General features: G+C 34.1%; 1 protein-coding gene across 1 annotated transcript in view; it reads left to right on the forward strand.

The window, feature by feature from the left end:
* Positions 1-2,335: 2,335 nt before the first annotated feature.
* LOC134249201 (plasminogen-like) overlaps positions 2,336-15,974 on the forward strand; it is a 38,584-nt gene continuing 24,945 nt past the window's right edge. The window contains exons 1-2 of the mRNA XM_062731577.1: positions 2,336-2,460; positions 2,557-2,721. Of these exons, the coding sequence (XP_062587561.1) occupies positions 2,622-2,721 (100 nt within the window). The 5' untranslated portion in view covers positions 2,336-2,460; positions 2,557-2,621. The remainder of the gene's footprint in view (positions 2,461-2,556; positions 2,722-15,974) is intronic.

A 15,974-nucleotide genomic window follows, 5' to 3' on the forward strand; every position in this document is an offset into this window, starting at 1 on the left:
TGGTCTAGTTTCCTGGAATAGTTTTTCAAGTTCCGGAATTGCCTTGTCGATAGCACTTGCAGTCGTTGCCCCTGGGTACGTAAGAAACTGCAGTGGAATTCCTGAAGAATTTCTGTTTCTTCTCAATGTATCTCCAAGGCTGTCTGAAATGAGTACTGGTAGCTTTTCACAGGAACTTGACGGCACTTTAAGTGGATTTTTTTCCAAAAAATTTGTTATGTTTTTTGAGCTCATCAAAGTGAAGATAATATATATATGACTTATAAAGAATACTGTTATAGCAATTTTTATTTTTAAGTTTTTTTTTAAAGTTTTTTTTCAACCAGTGACTGTGAAAAATAAACAGAATGCGGATTCACACAATTCTGATATTTAATAACAACTTATAAATCTGATTGGCCTCACCCAGTACGATGCACGCGTGTCCGACAGAGAACGGGTTCACACTTCTCTGTAACGCAAGCACGTGGACTGGCTCAGCACGGAAAACAGCGTTTTCTCCAAACAATAAAAGGATACACAAAATATATGATATTACTAAACACTTCTGACACCAATGTGGTGCTTTGGCAATGGTGTGGGTCCTAGTTTGGCACCACGTGGCTCCAAAAACCCGGGAGCTTCAGAGTTTAATTTTAGAACAACATAATGTAATAACTGAGACGCCGAACCCGACGCAAATACACAATTGCACTACAATACCACCCGTTTCCGACGCTCTTCAGTTGACCTTGTTAAGATGCTTGTAATTATACACGGTATAATATATACCTGTTGCAAAGCATGTCAATTGAAGGTGATAAATCAAGCAATGGTAGTAAAACGTTGCAAGATTACAGGAGGCATGTTGAGCAACAGTCTCGTGGTCGCAAAATACACGCAAAGACAGCTGCGATTCATCTTGAAATCCTTAAAAATCGTGCATCAGTCTTATGAGTACATAAAACGTTGTAAAACGTTCGTACAAATATTCGTGCGTTGAATTGCGATAATTTGGATCGCATTTGGTCGCGTCTGAATAGTGCATAGGCGTCGGAACCGGGGGGGGCTAGGGGGGGCTTACCCCCCCCCCCACTTTTTTTCCCAATATATACTTAGTATAGAAATTGAACATGTCTTCGTAAGTTTAGCCCCCCCCCCCACTTTCCATAGATATAGTATAGTATAGGTTAAAATTGGTAAAAGTGTTGATGATTGGAAGAAAATTTTTTGTTACTGGACTTCGAACCTTGCCCCCCCCCCCCACGAAATAGGTTTTTGGCGTTTGGGAAATAGACATTCCATTTTTTTTTTTTTTTTTTTTTGCTTGTCAGGTTTTTTTGGTGGACCAAAAAATTTTTTCTGACACTTAGCCCCCCCACTTTCAATTTGCTTCCGACGCCAATGTAGTGTGCATGTTGACTATATTGAGGAGACCTGATGCGACCACTAAAACACATGCAATGAATGCGAGACATCGTGCAACGTATGCGATAGCTCGTGCAAAGCTAAAATTTTCCAATCGCAAAGTCTTGTAAAGTACCCGTGCGCCAATTGTGAAAGGGCCTTTAAGAAGACTGTTTTAGTAACCAGTACTTTTGTTTTATTTTCTTGATCATCTCCCCTTGTTTAAGGGTCCAAATCGTACTTTTATTGTAAATTTATTTTAGTATTTATAAATGGTAGTCCTTGGGTCAAGGATGCCCTGTGACAAATTTTACAATGATTGGACAAGGGGTTCTTGAGTTATGACCTATATTCTAAAAGGTTTACGTGCACTACACGACGCACACTGCACAAATGGCCATAGCATTAGCCCTTTGAGCCTTTGGCTCAGAAGAGCCAAAAATTGGTTTAGAACTGAAAAGTTTAAATACATTTATAAGTTGTCCTGACCTTCCCCTGACAGCGAAAGAGAGGAGAGGGTGTAACTGAACAAAATTGAAACTACACTAACTAAGGATGCTTAAGCATTTTTTGATTAATTATGACTTTTCCCTACAAGTATGAACTTTCATCGAGGCCTAACCCTACCCCTGAATGTACATTATCTGAGGATACTTCCATATACATGTATATACGACCATGGCTTTGCTGTTCTTGAGAAGAAGATTTTTGTTTTAAAAATCCCTAGATATTTCTATGCAAACTGTGATTGTCGTGGCCCCTCCCTACCTCCGAGTGTTATGATTTGATCAAACATTAATCTACACCCTCTGCAGATGCTTTCATATAAATATGACCAATAATACACTTTCTGTTCTTGAGAAGAAGATTTTAGAGCGTTTCCTTTCGCAAATTACAAGTATGTTATCGAGTTTAACCAAAGCTAACCATTTTCAAACATCTTTTTTATAAGTTTTTTGAAATCAGAGCTGTTGATAAGAGTTGGTGACTTGAACAGTAAAGTAACAGATTCATATGAGGGGACATTTGAAATCGAAGAAATTTACATCCAACCGGAATACATAATATACGATGGTAAGATTTTATATAGATATGTATGTGTATCTTCGTATGTATGAAATGGAAAATGATTGAACCTTCATTGTAAAAAAAAACGATGCATTTCTGCAGATGGAAGTCTTCACAATGACATAGCCTTACTAAAAGTAAAACCTAAGCGTGGCCGTGGTATATCAATGGATTCTAATGCTCAGCCTGCCTGTCTACCATCAGAAAATACAGTGTACAGTGAAAACCTGGAATGTTACATATCTGGATGGGGCCTAACAGAATATGGTTTGTGATAATTTGCATTTATTTATGCAGTTTTTTGTTATTAATACAAAGTTAGTTTAATAAGTCAATCAACTGGAAAGAAAAAATAATTTTATATTTCATAATCTGAATCCTTTATATCACAATATCGCGTCAAATACCGGTATGTATCTATCATTTTAAATCTATATTTGTACAGTACAATTTGAAGTAATTTTAAAGAGATACTGTACTCGGTATTGTCTTTTTTACATCTTGGAACAGAAATTTAAATTGTTAGGAATTAACTTATCGCCTTTCCATGTCCTGCTGTCAATCACAACTAATTTTCAACCAATGAAATAATTCTGTTTATTCTGCGCGTTCAGTAAACACTTGCTCCGCCATATGCTCCGACAAACACTCGCAGTGGACTGAGTGGTCGACAATAAACAAATTGAAGAAATAAGTCCATTGTGTTTAAAAGATGCAGTTGGGAACGTGTAACACCGACGACAGGTATCCCGAAAGGGAATTATGGATGTTTTGGGACGCCGACGTTTCGGACTTTCTAAATATATTATTGGCCAGGAAATGAAATAAAACTTTTTTACTTGTTTTTTATGTTTATACATGTATACTTTCTTAGTTTGATGCACAAAAAATTCGTACAAATCAGTGCACAATCTGGAGATTTTCAGACTGTCTTCGATCGTTCAAAATATGCATAAAGGGCCTATATGCGCATATGAATAAATAAACGTCATCAGTTCATTACACCTCTACATATGTGCATGTTTTACCTTCAAAATCATTGTCAAAATACGTGCACATTTATTTTAAAAGAGAACTAGACGCTTTTTGAGTTTCTAATTTCACAAAAGTTTATATTGTTGGTACGTGTCAGAAAGTTACTGCAGTTTTTTTATTTCCAGTTTTTATTGCATTTGCACGATTATGTCTTATAACACACTTTTATTTTATTTTTTTTTTAAATTAAATTTGATTTGATCTATCCATTAAAAATGATTCTATTTTATGACAAAAAAATTAACTTTTAATTACCCCCCCCCCCCCCCCCTCCCACTAGTATTATTAAAAGTACTTGGACACAGATTTGAAGTTCATTTTTTCTGTATAATATCACGAATTATATATTTTAATAGCATTTCACACAAAAATTAATTAAATATCTTATTTCATTTAAAAGTTATAAAAAAATTAAAAATATTTGGTGAGTTTGATTGACACATCCTCGCACTTTTACAAATTTTAACTTTATTCTTAACCCTTCGGAAAAGTGGCAATCTTGTGTATTAATGAGAAATATTAAAACTTATCCAGAAAAACAATTTCATTCAGAGTATACATGTTAGAAAGCAAACTTTACAAGTATCGTCATTCCGTTGTGTACAAAGTATTGCCAATCGAGCACATAATTTGTGTTATGTACATGTACACAGTTTTTGTAAACAGGGCTAGAGCTCTGTTATTGTTTGGTGTTTACGATTCACCGGGTGCGTTAATTCGCCAAAGTCTGTTCACCACAACTGCACGGACTGGCAATAAATTGAGTGTTTGTTTTGCTTTCGAACATGTCTTCTCTGAATTTTCTGGATTATAGTTTTACATTTTTCATTGATACACAACAAGATTCACACTTTACCTAAGGATTAAGAATAAAGTTAAAATTTGTGAAAGTGCAAGGATTTGTCAGGAATTAGTTCGACATAATGAAGTCTATGGAACGCCATGACTGCCTTATAGCATGCAACTATGCATTTAATATTTCAATTTATCATTACGTGATGTGAACATATCTTTACGTTTTGTCCATTTTTTATGAGATGATGTAAATATATCTTGACATCATGTCAATGCTGCATTACATGGAGTAAATACATCATTTCATTATGTCAGCACTTCATAAATTAAAGTAAATTATTATATGATTGAATAATTTCCATCTCTCTGATTGGCTGAGATCCAACTATGTTAGAAAAATATTACGTTGTATTGACCTGCACGTGACGTTCCAGGTCAATACAAGGATTTATTTCCTCTACATTGATCTAAAAATAGATTGGGGAATTCCAAATTGATACAAATTGTTTTAAAAAGCTATTTAAACGAAAATGATTTGTATTTTCATGTGAACAAAACATAAGCGAATATATATTTTAGGTAAGGGTGGTAATTAAGAGGTTATGCAGGGACACCCCCCCTCCAACACTTACTGAACGTTAATTTTTTTTTATTTTTGGCAGTCAGTTTTCCCTGATAATACTTCTTCCTTTCAAAATCTATCCTATACAAAGACTGACATTATATATTTCTTTTATGTCCTCTAAACATTGAATTAAAAAAAAATTCAAATTGATACGCCTGGTAAGGTTTATTAACGTTTTAATTCTGCTCCTTTCTTGTATTTGGCAAGGACTTAATAAAATGCAAACAAGTAGTGAGCTGTATCATTTTATCAATTATCGGTGAATCATATAATAAAACAATTATTGCTGTTCTTTCGGTCAATACAATGATTTAGCCATCTTCGAAGTACAATATTCACCTCGCCCTTCGGGCTCGGTGAATATTGTACTCCTCAGATGGCTAAATCATTGTATTGACCTCAAAAACCAGCAATCATTGTATAATATCATTATATGAAGTGACATTGTGTTAAAACTTTATTGCATGAAATGAATTTTTCTTTACATCATTTCATTTCTTTAATATGTGAGGTCAAAACTGCATTACGTCAAGTAAATTGTGTTTTATAATTAAACTTATCATTACATGAAGTCAAAAGCCCATTTCTTTTGAGAGTGTAGATTTCTATTATATATTAAAGCATTATTACGTGATATGGATTTATCTTTATTTCACGGCGAGGGCATTATGATGTGAGGTGAACACATCTTACTTTTATGTCAGTGCTTTATTACGTGGTGTAAAAACTGTATAACATACTAGTAATATGAACATATATTTATATTATATCAATACTTCATTACATTGTGTCAAAACTCCATTCCGTGATGTGGATATATAATTACGTTATGTCAACTCTTTCTTATGTGATTTAAAAATATCTTTATATTGTGTTAACTCTTTATCATGTTGATTCCAAAAGTTCATTACCTGATGTTAAAAAACATTTACATTATCTCAAAGCTAAAGAGTTGACATAATGTAATTGAAGGTTGACACAATGCAATAGTAGTGTGGATTAATGTCATGAAGAGTTGACATAATGTAATGGAAGGTTGACACAATGCAATAGTATAGTGTTCTGTTATAAGGCAGTGACGGCGTTCCATAGTTGTCCCAGAGAAACGCGAAAGTTTGTGTAAGTTATTAGATTTGTATAATATATATCTGACCAGATATTCAAAATCTTCATCATTCACCTACTATCTATTATTGCTAGAACGTGTTCACATTTCCACCAGAACTTAAAAGTTCTCCAGAGTGAACATTACCAAAAGGATTAATGGTACGACCATTTGATTCTGGAAAGGGGGGGGGGGGCTTGCAACTTTTTTCGAGTCAGATTATTTATCTCCAAGACCATGTCGGTGGATTACGGATTATTTATTTCCAATGGCATAATATTTATTCTTCTCTTCATTGAAAAAAAGTATAACAAGCAGAAAAAAAATTAAATGAGAACACCATCGACAACTCTTATTCCGTGTTGGTGGGATGGGGAGGGGGCAGATTTTTAGCTCTACTGGTCAGAGACCAGAAGAGCTTATGCGATAGTAATGCGTCCGGCGTCCGTCCGTCTGTCTGTCTGTCTGTCTGTCTGTCCGTCTGTCTGTCTGTGTCTGTCTGTAAACAATTTTTCAAAACGCTACTCCTCCTACAATTTTAGTCTGATTTCAATATTACTTGGCACACAAGTAGACTACATTAAGATACATAGAATAGTGCATCGGTTTTTGATTTCGATGAACGGTGTTGCCATGGTTACTAAAAATAGAATTTTTTGTGAAATTCTTTAAAAACGCTACTCCTTCTACAGTTTTGGTCTGATTTCAATATAACTTGGCACACAAGTAGACTACACTAAGAAACATAGAATAGTGCATCGGTTTTTGATTTCGATGAACGATGTTGCCATGGTTACTAAAAATAGAATTTTCTGTGAAATTCCTTTAAAACGCTACTCCTTCTACAGTTTCGGTCTGATTTCAGTATAACTTGGCACACAAGTAGACTACACTAAGATACGTAGAATAGTGCATCGGTTTTTGATTTCGATAAACGGTGTTGCCATGGTTACTAAAAATAGAATTTTCTGTGAAATTCCTTTAAAACGCTACTCCTTCTACAGTTTTGGTCTGATTTCAATATAACTTGGCACACAAGTAGAATACACTAAGATACATAGAATAGTGCATCGGTTTCTGATTTCGATGAACGGTGTTGCCATGGTTACTATAAATAGAATTTTCTGTGAAATTCCTTAAAAACGCTACTCCTTCTACAGTTTTGGTCTGATTTCAATATAACTTGGCACACAAGTAGAATACACTAAGATACATAGAATAGTGCATCGGTTTTTGATTTCGATGAACGGTGTTGCCATGGTTACTAAAGATAGAATTTTCTGTGAAATTCTTTAAAAATGCTACTCCTTCTACAGTTTTGGTCTGATTTCAATATAACTTGGCACACATGTAGACTACACTAAGAAACATAGAATAGTGCATCGGTTTTTGATTTCGATGAACGATGTTGCCATGGTTACTAAAAATAGAATTTTCTGTGAAATTCCTTTAAAACGCCACTCCTTCTACAGATTTGGTCTGATTTCAATATAACTTGGCACACAAGTAGAATACACTAAGATACATAGAATAGTGCATCGTTTTTTGATTTCGATGAACGGTGTTGCCATGGTTACTAAAAATAGAATTTTCTGTGAAATTCCTTTAAAACGCTACTCCTTCTACAGTTTTGGTCTGATTTCAATATAACTTGGCACACAAGTAGACTACACTAAATACATAGAATATTGCATCGGTTTCTGATTTCGATTAACGGTATTACCATGGTTACTAAAAATAGAATTTTCTGTGAAATTCCTTAAAAACGCTACTCCTTCTATAGTTCTAGTTTGATTTCAAAATAAGTTGGCACACAAGTAGACTACGCAAAGATACATAAAAAAGTGCAATGGTTTTTGATAAGTACAAACCAGTAGAGCTACAGTCTCGACAGAGACTTCTGGTTTATTTCCTTCCAGTAGAGGACAGATTGTCGCCCGCGTGGCGCAGTGGTTAGAGCGTCTGCTCTAGAGTCGCGAAGTAAGGAGTCAGTCCTTACGTCGCGGGTTCGAATCCCACTGTGGGACGTGGAGACCGGTCTTTCGGATGAGACCGTATAAACCGAGGCCCCGTGTCGCAGTAGGTGTTAGCACGAAAAAGATCTCTCACTGCTCAAAGGCCCTGAGTGCCGAGCATAGGACAAAATTTGTAGCCCTCCACCGGCAAGTGGTGGCGTCTCCATATCAGTGAAAAATTCTCGAGAGGGACGTTAAACAACATACAATCAATCAATCAATCAAAATGATTTAACTACTTTCCCAGCCAGACACCCACCCATCCCCCTTCAGAATCAAATGATCGTCCCCTTATAGATCTATAGAAACTAAAAGCATGTCTTGACAATGTCGTATGTGTTTTGTATTATTGCAGATTTATTACATTGCAAATTGAATTGAAGGTTGTTGCTGTAATTTATCATCTACCCAGCTTTGCAGTCGCAACGTGCTTCTGAAATTGTTTTTTTTTTGCCTTTGTCATCTTCGAAGTTAAAAGTATGAGGGAACTCAGACTTTCTCATGCTTCGATATACCGGTACTTTCCCAGAAAGGGATAATACGTACGGAATCATTTTGAACATTTTAAGTGAATGAATGAACCGTTTGTAAAAGCATTTGCCCTTTATGTTTGTCTCAAAGTGGGTACGTATGGCAAATATTTTACAGCAAAATCATCGATAACTTTGGACAAGTCAACTGGCGTCGACTTACTCACCATGTTGATGATGTCGGAGCATTGTTAAAACGCACTTTGAAAAAAAATTTCAAAGTGCGTTAAAATTTAGGACCAAGCTAACGCACTTTGAAAAAATATTTTTTTTTCAAAGTGCGTTAATATCGTCCATATTAACGCACTTTGAAAAAAATGTTGATAAAATAAAAGGGAAAATTAAAAGGTCTTGAAAAAAAGAGTGACTATTGTTTAAGTTCATTAATTCGTTTCTTCTTCTTTTTTTTCAAAATTCTAGTCTTTGATAAGTAGATGTAAAGGTGTATAGGGGGCACTAACAGAGGACAGCTTCAAGCAACTTAGCATTTAATCATAATAAAAAGGCATAGGCACTTGGGGTATGGACCCCCCCCCCCCGCTTTTCCATTTTTTTTTCTTTTTAAATCTGGGTTCGAGTCACCTTTTTCCTCTTTTTCTATTCTAATATGCACTATATGTTATCAAAATGCAACTCTTTTGTCTTTACAAGCTGTTTTTAAAAATGCCGTTTTCCACTGATACATATTAAGAGAGAAGGCTTGCAACTCTTTTCTAGTCATCCGCCTCACCTCGCTCAAACTTCGCTTGATCATCTATCTAAATCAGTATAAAACATTGGATATGCATACATTAATAAATTTGTTATACATTCCTCTTCCTTTTCACATTTCCATTCAATTTTTATATGCCCCAGATTTGTAAATATTTTGATGAAATCATCCGCATCTAGGGTAAATTTTTTCATGTGCACCAACCGGGACGGAAGTACCAAAGAACGATAACTCTATTTTACAAATGTTCTGCATTATAAAAAATTCAGGATTTGTAATAACAATATCGTGATATTTGGTTGATTATATCGTGTGTTAAAAGTGAATCTGTATCCATCAGAATCTACTAGTTACAGCTTTCTTGTGATATATCGAACTTACCGTTACATGTAACATGAAGAGAAAATTCGGGATTGAATCCCTCTCGAATTTGGACACAGACTACCAATTATTTTGCTATACATTCCTTTATAACATAAAAAATATTTTTTAAAAATTACACCGGCTTAACTTACCTGAAACTTGGCACAGAGTAAGACCATTTCAAGTCCAAAAATTTACCAAGTTCTCAGGAACATTCATAGTCTGCAAGTCTTTTTATGGCCTCGCAAATAACCCCTACCCTGCTTTTTTCACTTTCTCTTCGAGGAAAGGGTAAATATGGGCCTCTTTACACCCTTCCTACTACGCACTTAAAAGCAAAATTTCCCATTATAATCATTTTTAGAATTTTTTTCAGACCCTCTCCTTTCCATTTATGCCCAAAAATAACCCCATTCTACTCCATAAACACCCCAAAGAATTTTTAAGAAAAAACCTCTATTTTTAAACTGGAACTACTTGAGTGGTCAATGAAATAGGGGTAAAATTAGTAGTCTGTAACCTAATAAGGACACAAACCTTGTCTGATTTTGCTGAAATTTGACATGCTGGTGTTTTTGGTTTATACAAAGTGGCCCATGAAGTTTCATTGAAATTGATGATCCCTTAACAGAGTTATGGCCCTTTAAATAATGTGCTGGAACACCTTAAAGCAGAGGGTAAAATAAGCATTAGACATACAATTCTCAGATTTGAAATGCTCACAACTCACATATATTACAGTAATTTTCTTTTGTCATATTTTTGTTAACTAGATAAATATGTCCTACACAAATTTCAAGAAAAAAACTTAACCTATTACTTTAGTAAATATATTTTTTAAAAATTTCAAAAAATACCTTCAAAAAGCATAAAATTCTTGAAAATATTAAAAATAAAAATATTTAGCACATTTAAATTTTAGTAAAACTAATACTAAAAAATTCTAAAATGTTTAGGCTATGAAAAATCAGTATAAAAGCTAAGGAAAAGAGATTAATAGCTTTGTTATAAGCAGATTATCCAACCTGGTCGATTCAGCCTCTGTCAGGAAGTGGTACTTACAACTCTAATTGGATTATCCCTGGTCATATTTAAACTTCTTTGATGGATATTTCTTGTAACAATATGCATGATTAGACAACAAATACCATAAATTCTATGAAAATTTGGATTTTATAATTCTGAATTTACAAAAAAAAGGAATTTAAATGTACATTTTACCTACATACATTCTTCAGGCTGCTGAAAAAAGGGGAGGCAACTCTGCACTGTAAAGGTACCAAAGAACAAAACAATTAAAACACATTTATACATACATTCAATTGTTTAACACAGAAAATACATACCATGCCTGTGTCACATATAATTAGTCCTGGAGTTGCTTGGAAGTTCACTATTAAGAACAGGAAAGGGGGGGGGGGGTAGAGAAGGTTCTATTAAACTGGAGTACATAAGTTCTGTCTGTCTTGTGGAGCACTATTTCTGCACAAAGTTTATCCAAATTCTCTTAAACACCTGTCTTGGTCAAAAAATGATGATTTTGTCTGATATGCGACCACCGACAATGATGTCCAAGATTCCACAAGAGTAGAAAAAGGCAGTAGGACCAAACATTCCATATGAAATGTTGAGCACCTTACTGACCTCCCCTGTCTTGAACAATCACAGATCAGTGCCAGCAATCAGACAGCAGATGTTCATTTCCAAAGGCTGAAGGAAGAAAAGAAAGTTTTAGAGAGTATACATTAAAAAGCAACAGATGATGATGAACAGATGAAAACAGTATATAAAAAAGAAAACAAACAAAATTAATACAAACTATGAATCAGTTGATTGTATACCTTTAACTTGGCTGCTTTTGACTGCAATATTGATGACAGCTGTATCTTGTTTTCTGAATACTCACTTTCTCTGCTTCTGGTACAAAAATTGTTCACTTCTGACTGGCAACTGGCCTGAATTTTTTTAAGTCACCCATCCAGGCTACAACTGCATGCATCCCCACAATCTGCTAAAAATGAGCCACTAAAAAAATGATTTTAAAAGCATTTTAACTTCAGTTCACATTCATAATTAATAAGTTATTGTGTCAAATTAATAAGTAATTGGGACAACTATAATTACAAACACCAAGTAGCTTAAGTTTTGAGAAATTAGGCATTTCTTTCCTACTAACAATTATAGTGTAATCTGAACAATCAAATGTTAAAAACATACCTTGGTTTTTGAACTCCATTTGACATTTGAGATAACAGGATAGGTGGGGAATGGGTTCTATGTTACCTACAACATTATATAAAAAATCAAAATTCATATTGCATAAATTCTTGACACACATCAATTGCACACATTATGTCATACCCTTTGACAACCAGAGCAGGTGCCCCTCCCCCTTTTTTAATTATTTAAATCCATTTAACTTCTCCAAAATATAATTTTATCCATTAATTTTTTCAACAATTAGCATAATTAGTTCCAAATTATCCGAAAAGTGCCAATAAACTGATTAACACGAGTTTTGACCTTTGACCTGATAGGACACAGACTACCAATTATTTTGCTATACATTCCTTTATAACATAAAAAATATTTTTTAAAAATTACACCGGCTTAACTTACCTGAAACTTGGCACAGAGTAAGACCATTTCAAGTCCAAAAATTTACCAAGTTCTCAGGAACATTCATAGTCTGCAAGTCTTTTTATGGCCTCGCAAATAACCCCTACCCTGCTTTTTTCACTTTCTCTTCGAGGAAAGGGTAAATATGGGCCTCTTTACACCCTTCCTACTACGCACTTAAAAGCAAAATTTCCCATTATTATCATTTTTATAATTTTTTTCAGACCCTCTCCTTTCCATTTATGCCCAAAAATAACCCCATTCTACTCCATAAACACCCCAAAGAATTTTTAAGAAAAAACCTCTATTTTTAAACTGGAACTACTTGAGTGGTCAATGAAATAGGGGTAAAATTAGTAGTCTGTAACCATTTAATGTTCCGAATGACATTTACACATTATTATGACGCCCGAAAATACCGGGTACTTCCGTCCCGGTTGATGCACATGAACAAAATTTACGCTTATTTCATCGAAATATTTACAAATCAGGAGCATATAAAAATAAACTGGAAATATGAAAAGGAAGAGGAATGTATAACAAAATTATTAATGTATGCATATCCAATGTTTTATTCTGATTTAGATAAATAATCAAGCGAAGTTTGAGCGAGGTTAGGCGGATGACTAGAAGAGTTGCAAGCCTTCTCTCTTTATATGTATCAGTGGAAAACGGCATTTTTAAAAACAGCTTGTAAAGACAAAAGAGTTGCATTTTTTATAACATATAGTGCATATTAGAATAGAAAAAGAGGAAAAAGGTGACTCGAACCCAGATTTAAAAAGAAAAAAATGGAAAGGGGGGGGGGGGGTCCATACCCCAAGTGCCTATGTAAAAAGGGACCAATTTGATTGTTCAAAACTATGAAAATTCTTTCTCTCTCATACGTTTTACTGTACTTAAAAATTTCTAGTTTTTATCTGATTTAATTAACTCATTCATTATTGAAAGTTTTCAACGTCATACCAGTTAGGCAAATACATAATTATATGAATGCTTTAAGTATAGAATAGACATCGAGACTGGGCGAAGGGACAGGGGAGGGGATTGGGGGTTAAGCGCCCCACTTATTTTGGAAAGATATATACACCGTAAAAGCATTGAAAATGTAGCGTGCCCTTTTCAGGTTTATTACACCAATGCATTGGAAAGATAAAGATTCGGACTGAGGGATCTTATACCCGTCTTCTACTCTTTTCGACGGGAGTAAATCAATTCATTTTTAGGTTAGGGTTAGGCATAGTTTTTTGAAAGATAAATAACAAATAAAATCTTTCCATATGACTAAAATATGATTTCTTTTTCAAAGAGCATTAAGTGTCTCCATGGTAAAATACATTGATATAGACTCTTAACGCATTTGAAAAAAATTATCAAAGTGCGTTGAGTTGGTCCGAAATTGAACGCACTTTGAAAATTTTTTTAAAAGTGTGTAATTTTTTCAAAGTGCGTTGATTTTGTCCCAGCCCCTCTTCTTCAGTTTATATAGTGTTACAACGCACTCTGAAAAATTAGTACGCACTTTGAAAAAAATTTCAGTGCATTAAATCTGGGAGCAAGCTAACGCACTTTCAAAATATTGAAAGGGATGGTTTTTTTAATAAACTGAAATAAAATATTTCCATTACTAAAATATTTCCTTTACTAAAATCTTAATCCAGAATTTTTGTTTTTACATATCTTTTTTTTCAAAGTGTGTTAAGTGTCTCCAAGGTAAAATATATTGATGTAAACGCACTTTGAAAAAAAAAAATTCAAAGTGTGTTGAGTTGGTCCCAAATTTAACGCACTTTGAAATATGTTTTCAAAGTGCGTTGATTCTGACCCAGTTTTAACGCACTTTGAAAATTTTTTTCAAAGTACGTTGCTACTGCCCCCTCTTCAGTTTAATTTTTTCACAGAAAATAAAGCTGTTTAAACGTTATTGCCATTTTTTTTTGATATTTCTATTTTTCATTTCAGATGTCGATTAATATAAATACCAATAAATCACCAACTCTGTATGGAGTATACAATATTTATTTAAAGTGGTCTTTATATGGAAAACAATAATAATGTAACTGCATTTATGTGAAGCTTAAGTAAATGAACACAAGTGAACTTGTGATGAAAATATATGAAACGAAAGTAAAGCAAGAAAAAGTTAAAGTTTGTATTTTGAAAAATTAATCAAATGAAGTCACATAAAACAAAGACGAGTTGTAACGCTCACACAAGGACACGCACCCAAACGTTTTGGTAACTCGGAATAGTCCAGAGTAAAAACTATATTTTCTTGATGACGGAATGTCCAGTCCATCTAATATTCACGTTCGGGATTGTCCACGGCGGATCTAAAACTGACTCTCTCACACACAACATACGGCATTCACTCAAACTTCAATTAACACATTTACGCAATTATCACACATACAAGTCGGACACTCTTTGAGGCAGAGGATTGACACTAATTCCTTAAATAAATATTGAGTGACAAATTCCTTTTTACTGTCTTAACATTAATTGACTGATAAATAATTTTCGACATATGTTAAAAACAGACATTACAAGCAAATTCAAAGAATTGTGGTCCCCCGCTTTCGATGTCTTTGTGGGTGAGATGCTATTTATTATGACATATTGTGTGTAATAATATATGAACATCCTATCATATGTCATTATTTAGAAAGTAACATTGAAGTTGATTGCTTTTGAAGGTTATGGTCAAGGTTAAAGTTTTTTTTCATAAGTACGTAAATCTCCATGGTCAAGGTGAAAAGGTCAAGGTTGTTGGTATCCAATGAAAGGTCTTGCCACAAAGAATACATATGTAAAATATAAAAGTCCTAGTATCTACTGTTTAAAAGTTGTGACTAAGGTTAAAAAAATTTAAAAGTAGTTAAAACTTCAAGGTCAAGGTCAAAGGGTAAAAGTTATTGGTATCCAATGAAAGGTCTTCTCACAAGGATTACATATGTGAAGTACGAAAGCCTTAGAACACACCGTTCAAAAGTTAGGGTCAAGGTTAAAGTTTTTCATAAGTACTTAAATCTCCAAGGTCAAGGTCAAAAGGTCAAGGTTGTTGTTATCCAATGAAAGGTCTTATCACAAACAATACATACGTGAAATATAAAAGTCCTTGTATCTACTGTTTAAAAGTTGTGACCAAGGTTAAAGTTTTATTAAGTTGTTAAAACTCCAAGGTCAAGGTCAAAGGGTAAAAGATGTTGATATCCAATGAAAGGCCTACTCACAAAGATTGCATATGTGAAGAAAGAAAGCCTTAGTCCTCACTGTTCAAAAGTTATGGTCAAGGTTAAAGTTTTTTTTATAAGTTCGTAAATCTCCAAGGTCAAGGTCAAAAGGTCAAGGTTGTTGTTATCCAATGAAAGGTCTTGTCACAAACAATACATATGTGAAATATGAAAGTCCTAGTTCTTACTATTCAAAAGTTATCATGGCCAAAGTAAAAGTTAAGAATTTTTGTGTAAAAGTGGGTCAAACTCCAAGGTCAAAAGGTCAAATTTAGTGGTACCCAAAGAAAGGTCTTGTCACAAGGAATACACATGTGAAATATGAAAGTCATAGCTTCACTAAATCAAAAGTTATGGGCAAGATAAAAGTTTTTGTGACGGACAGACGGACAGACGAATGAGATTTAATGTCCCCTCGTTTTCGCGAAAGCGGGGGACAAAAAATAATTCTTTTTATAAAATTAAATTATGTTACATTTTTAAATAAT

The sequence above is a fragment of the Saccostrea cucullata genome, unplaced genomic scaffold (assembly GCF_032062105.1).
Source record: "Saccostrea cucullata isolate Sc308-1 unplaced genomic scaffold, CSIRO_AGI_Scuc_v1 ctg1786, whole genome shotgun sequence".
Taxonomy (NCBI): Eukaryota; Metazoa; Mollusca; class Bivalvia; order Ostreida; family Ostreidae; genus Saccostrea; species Saccostrea cuccullata.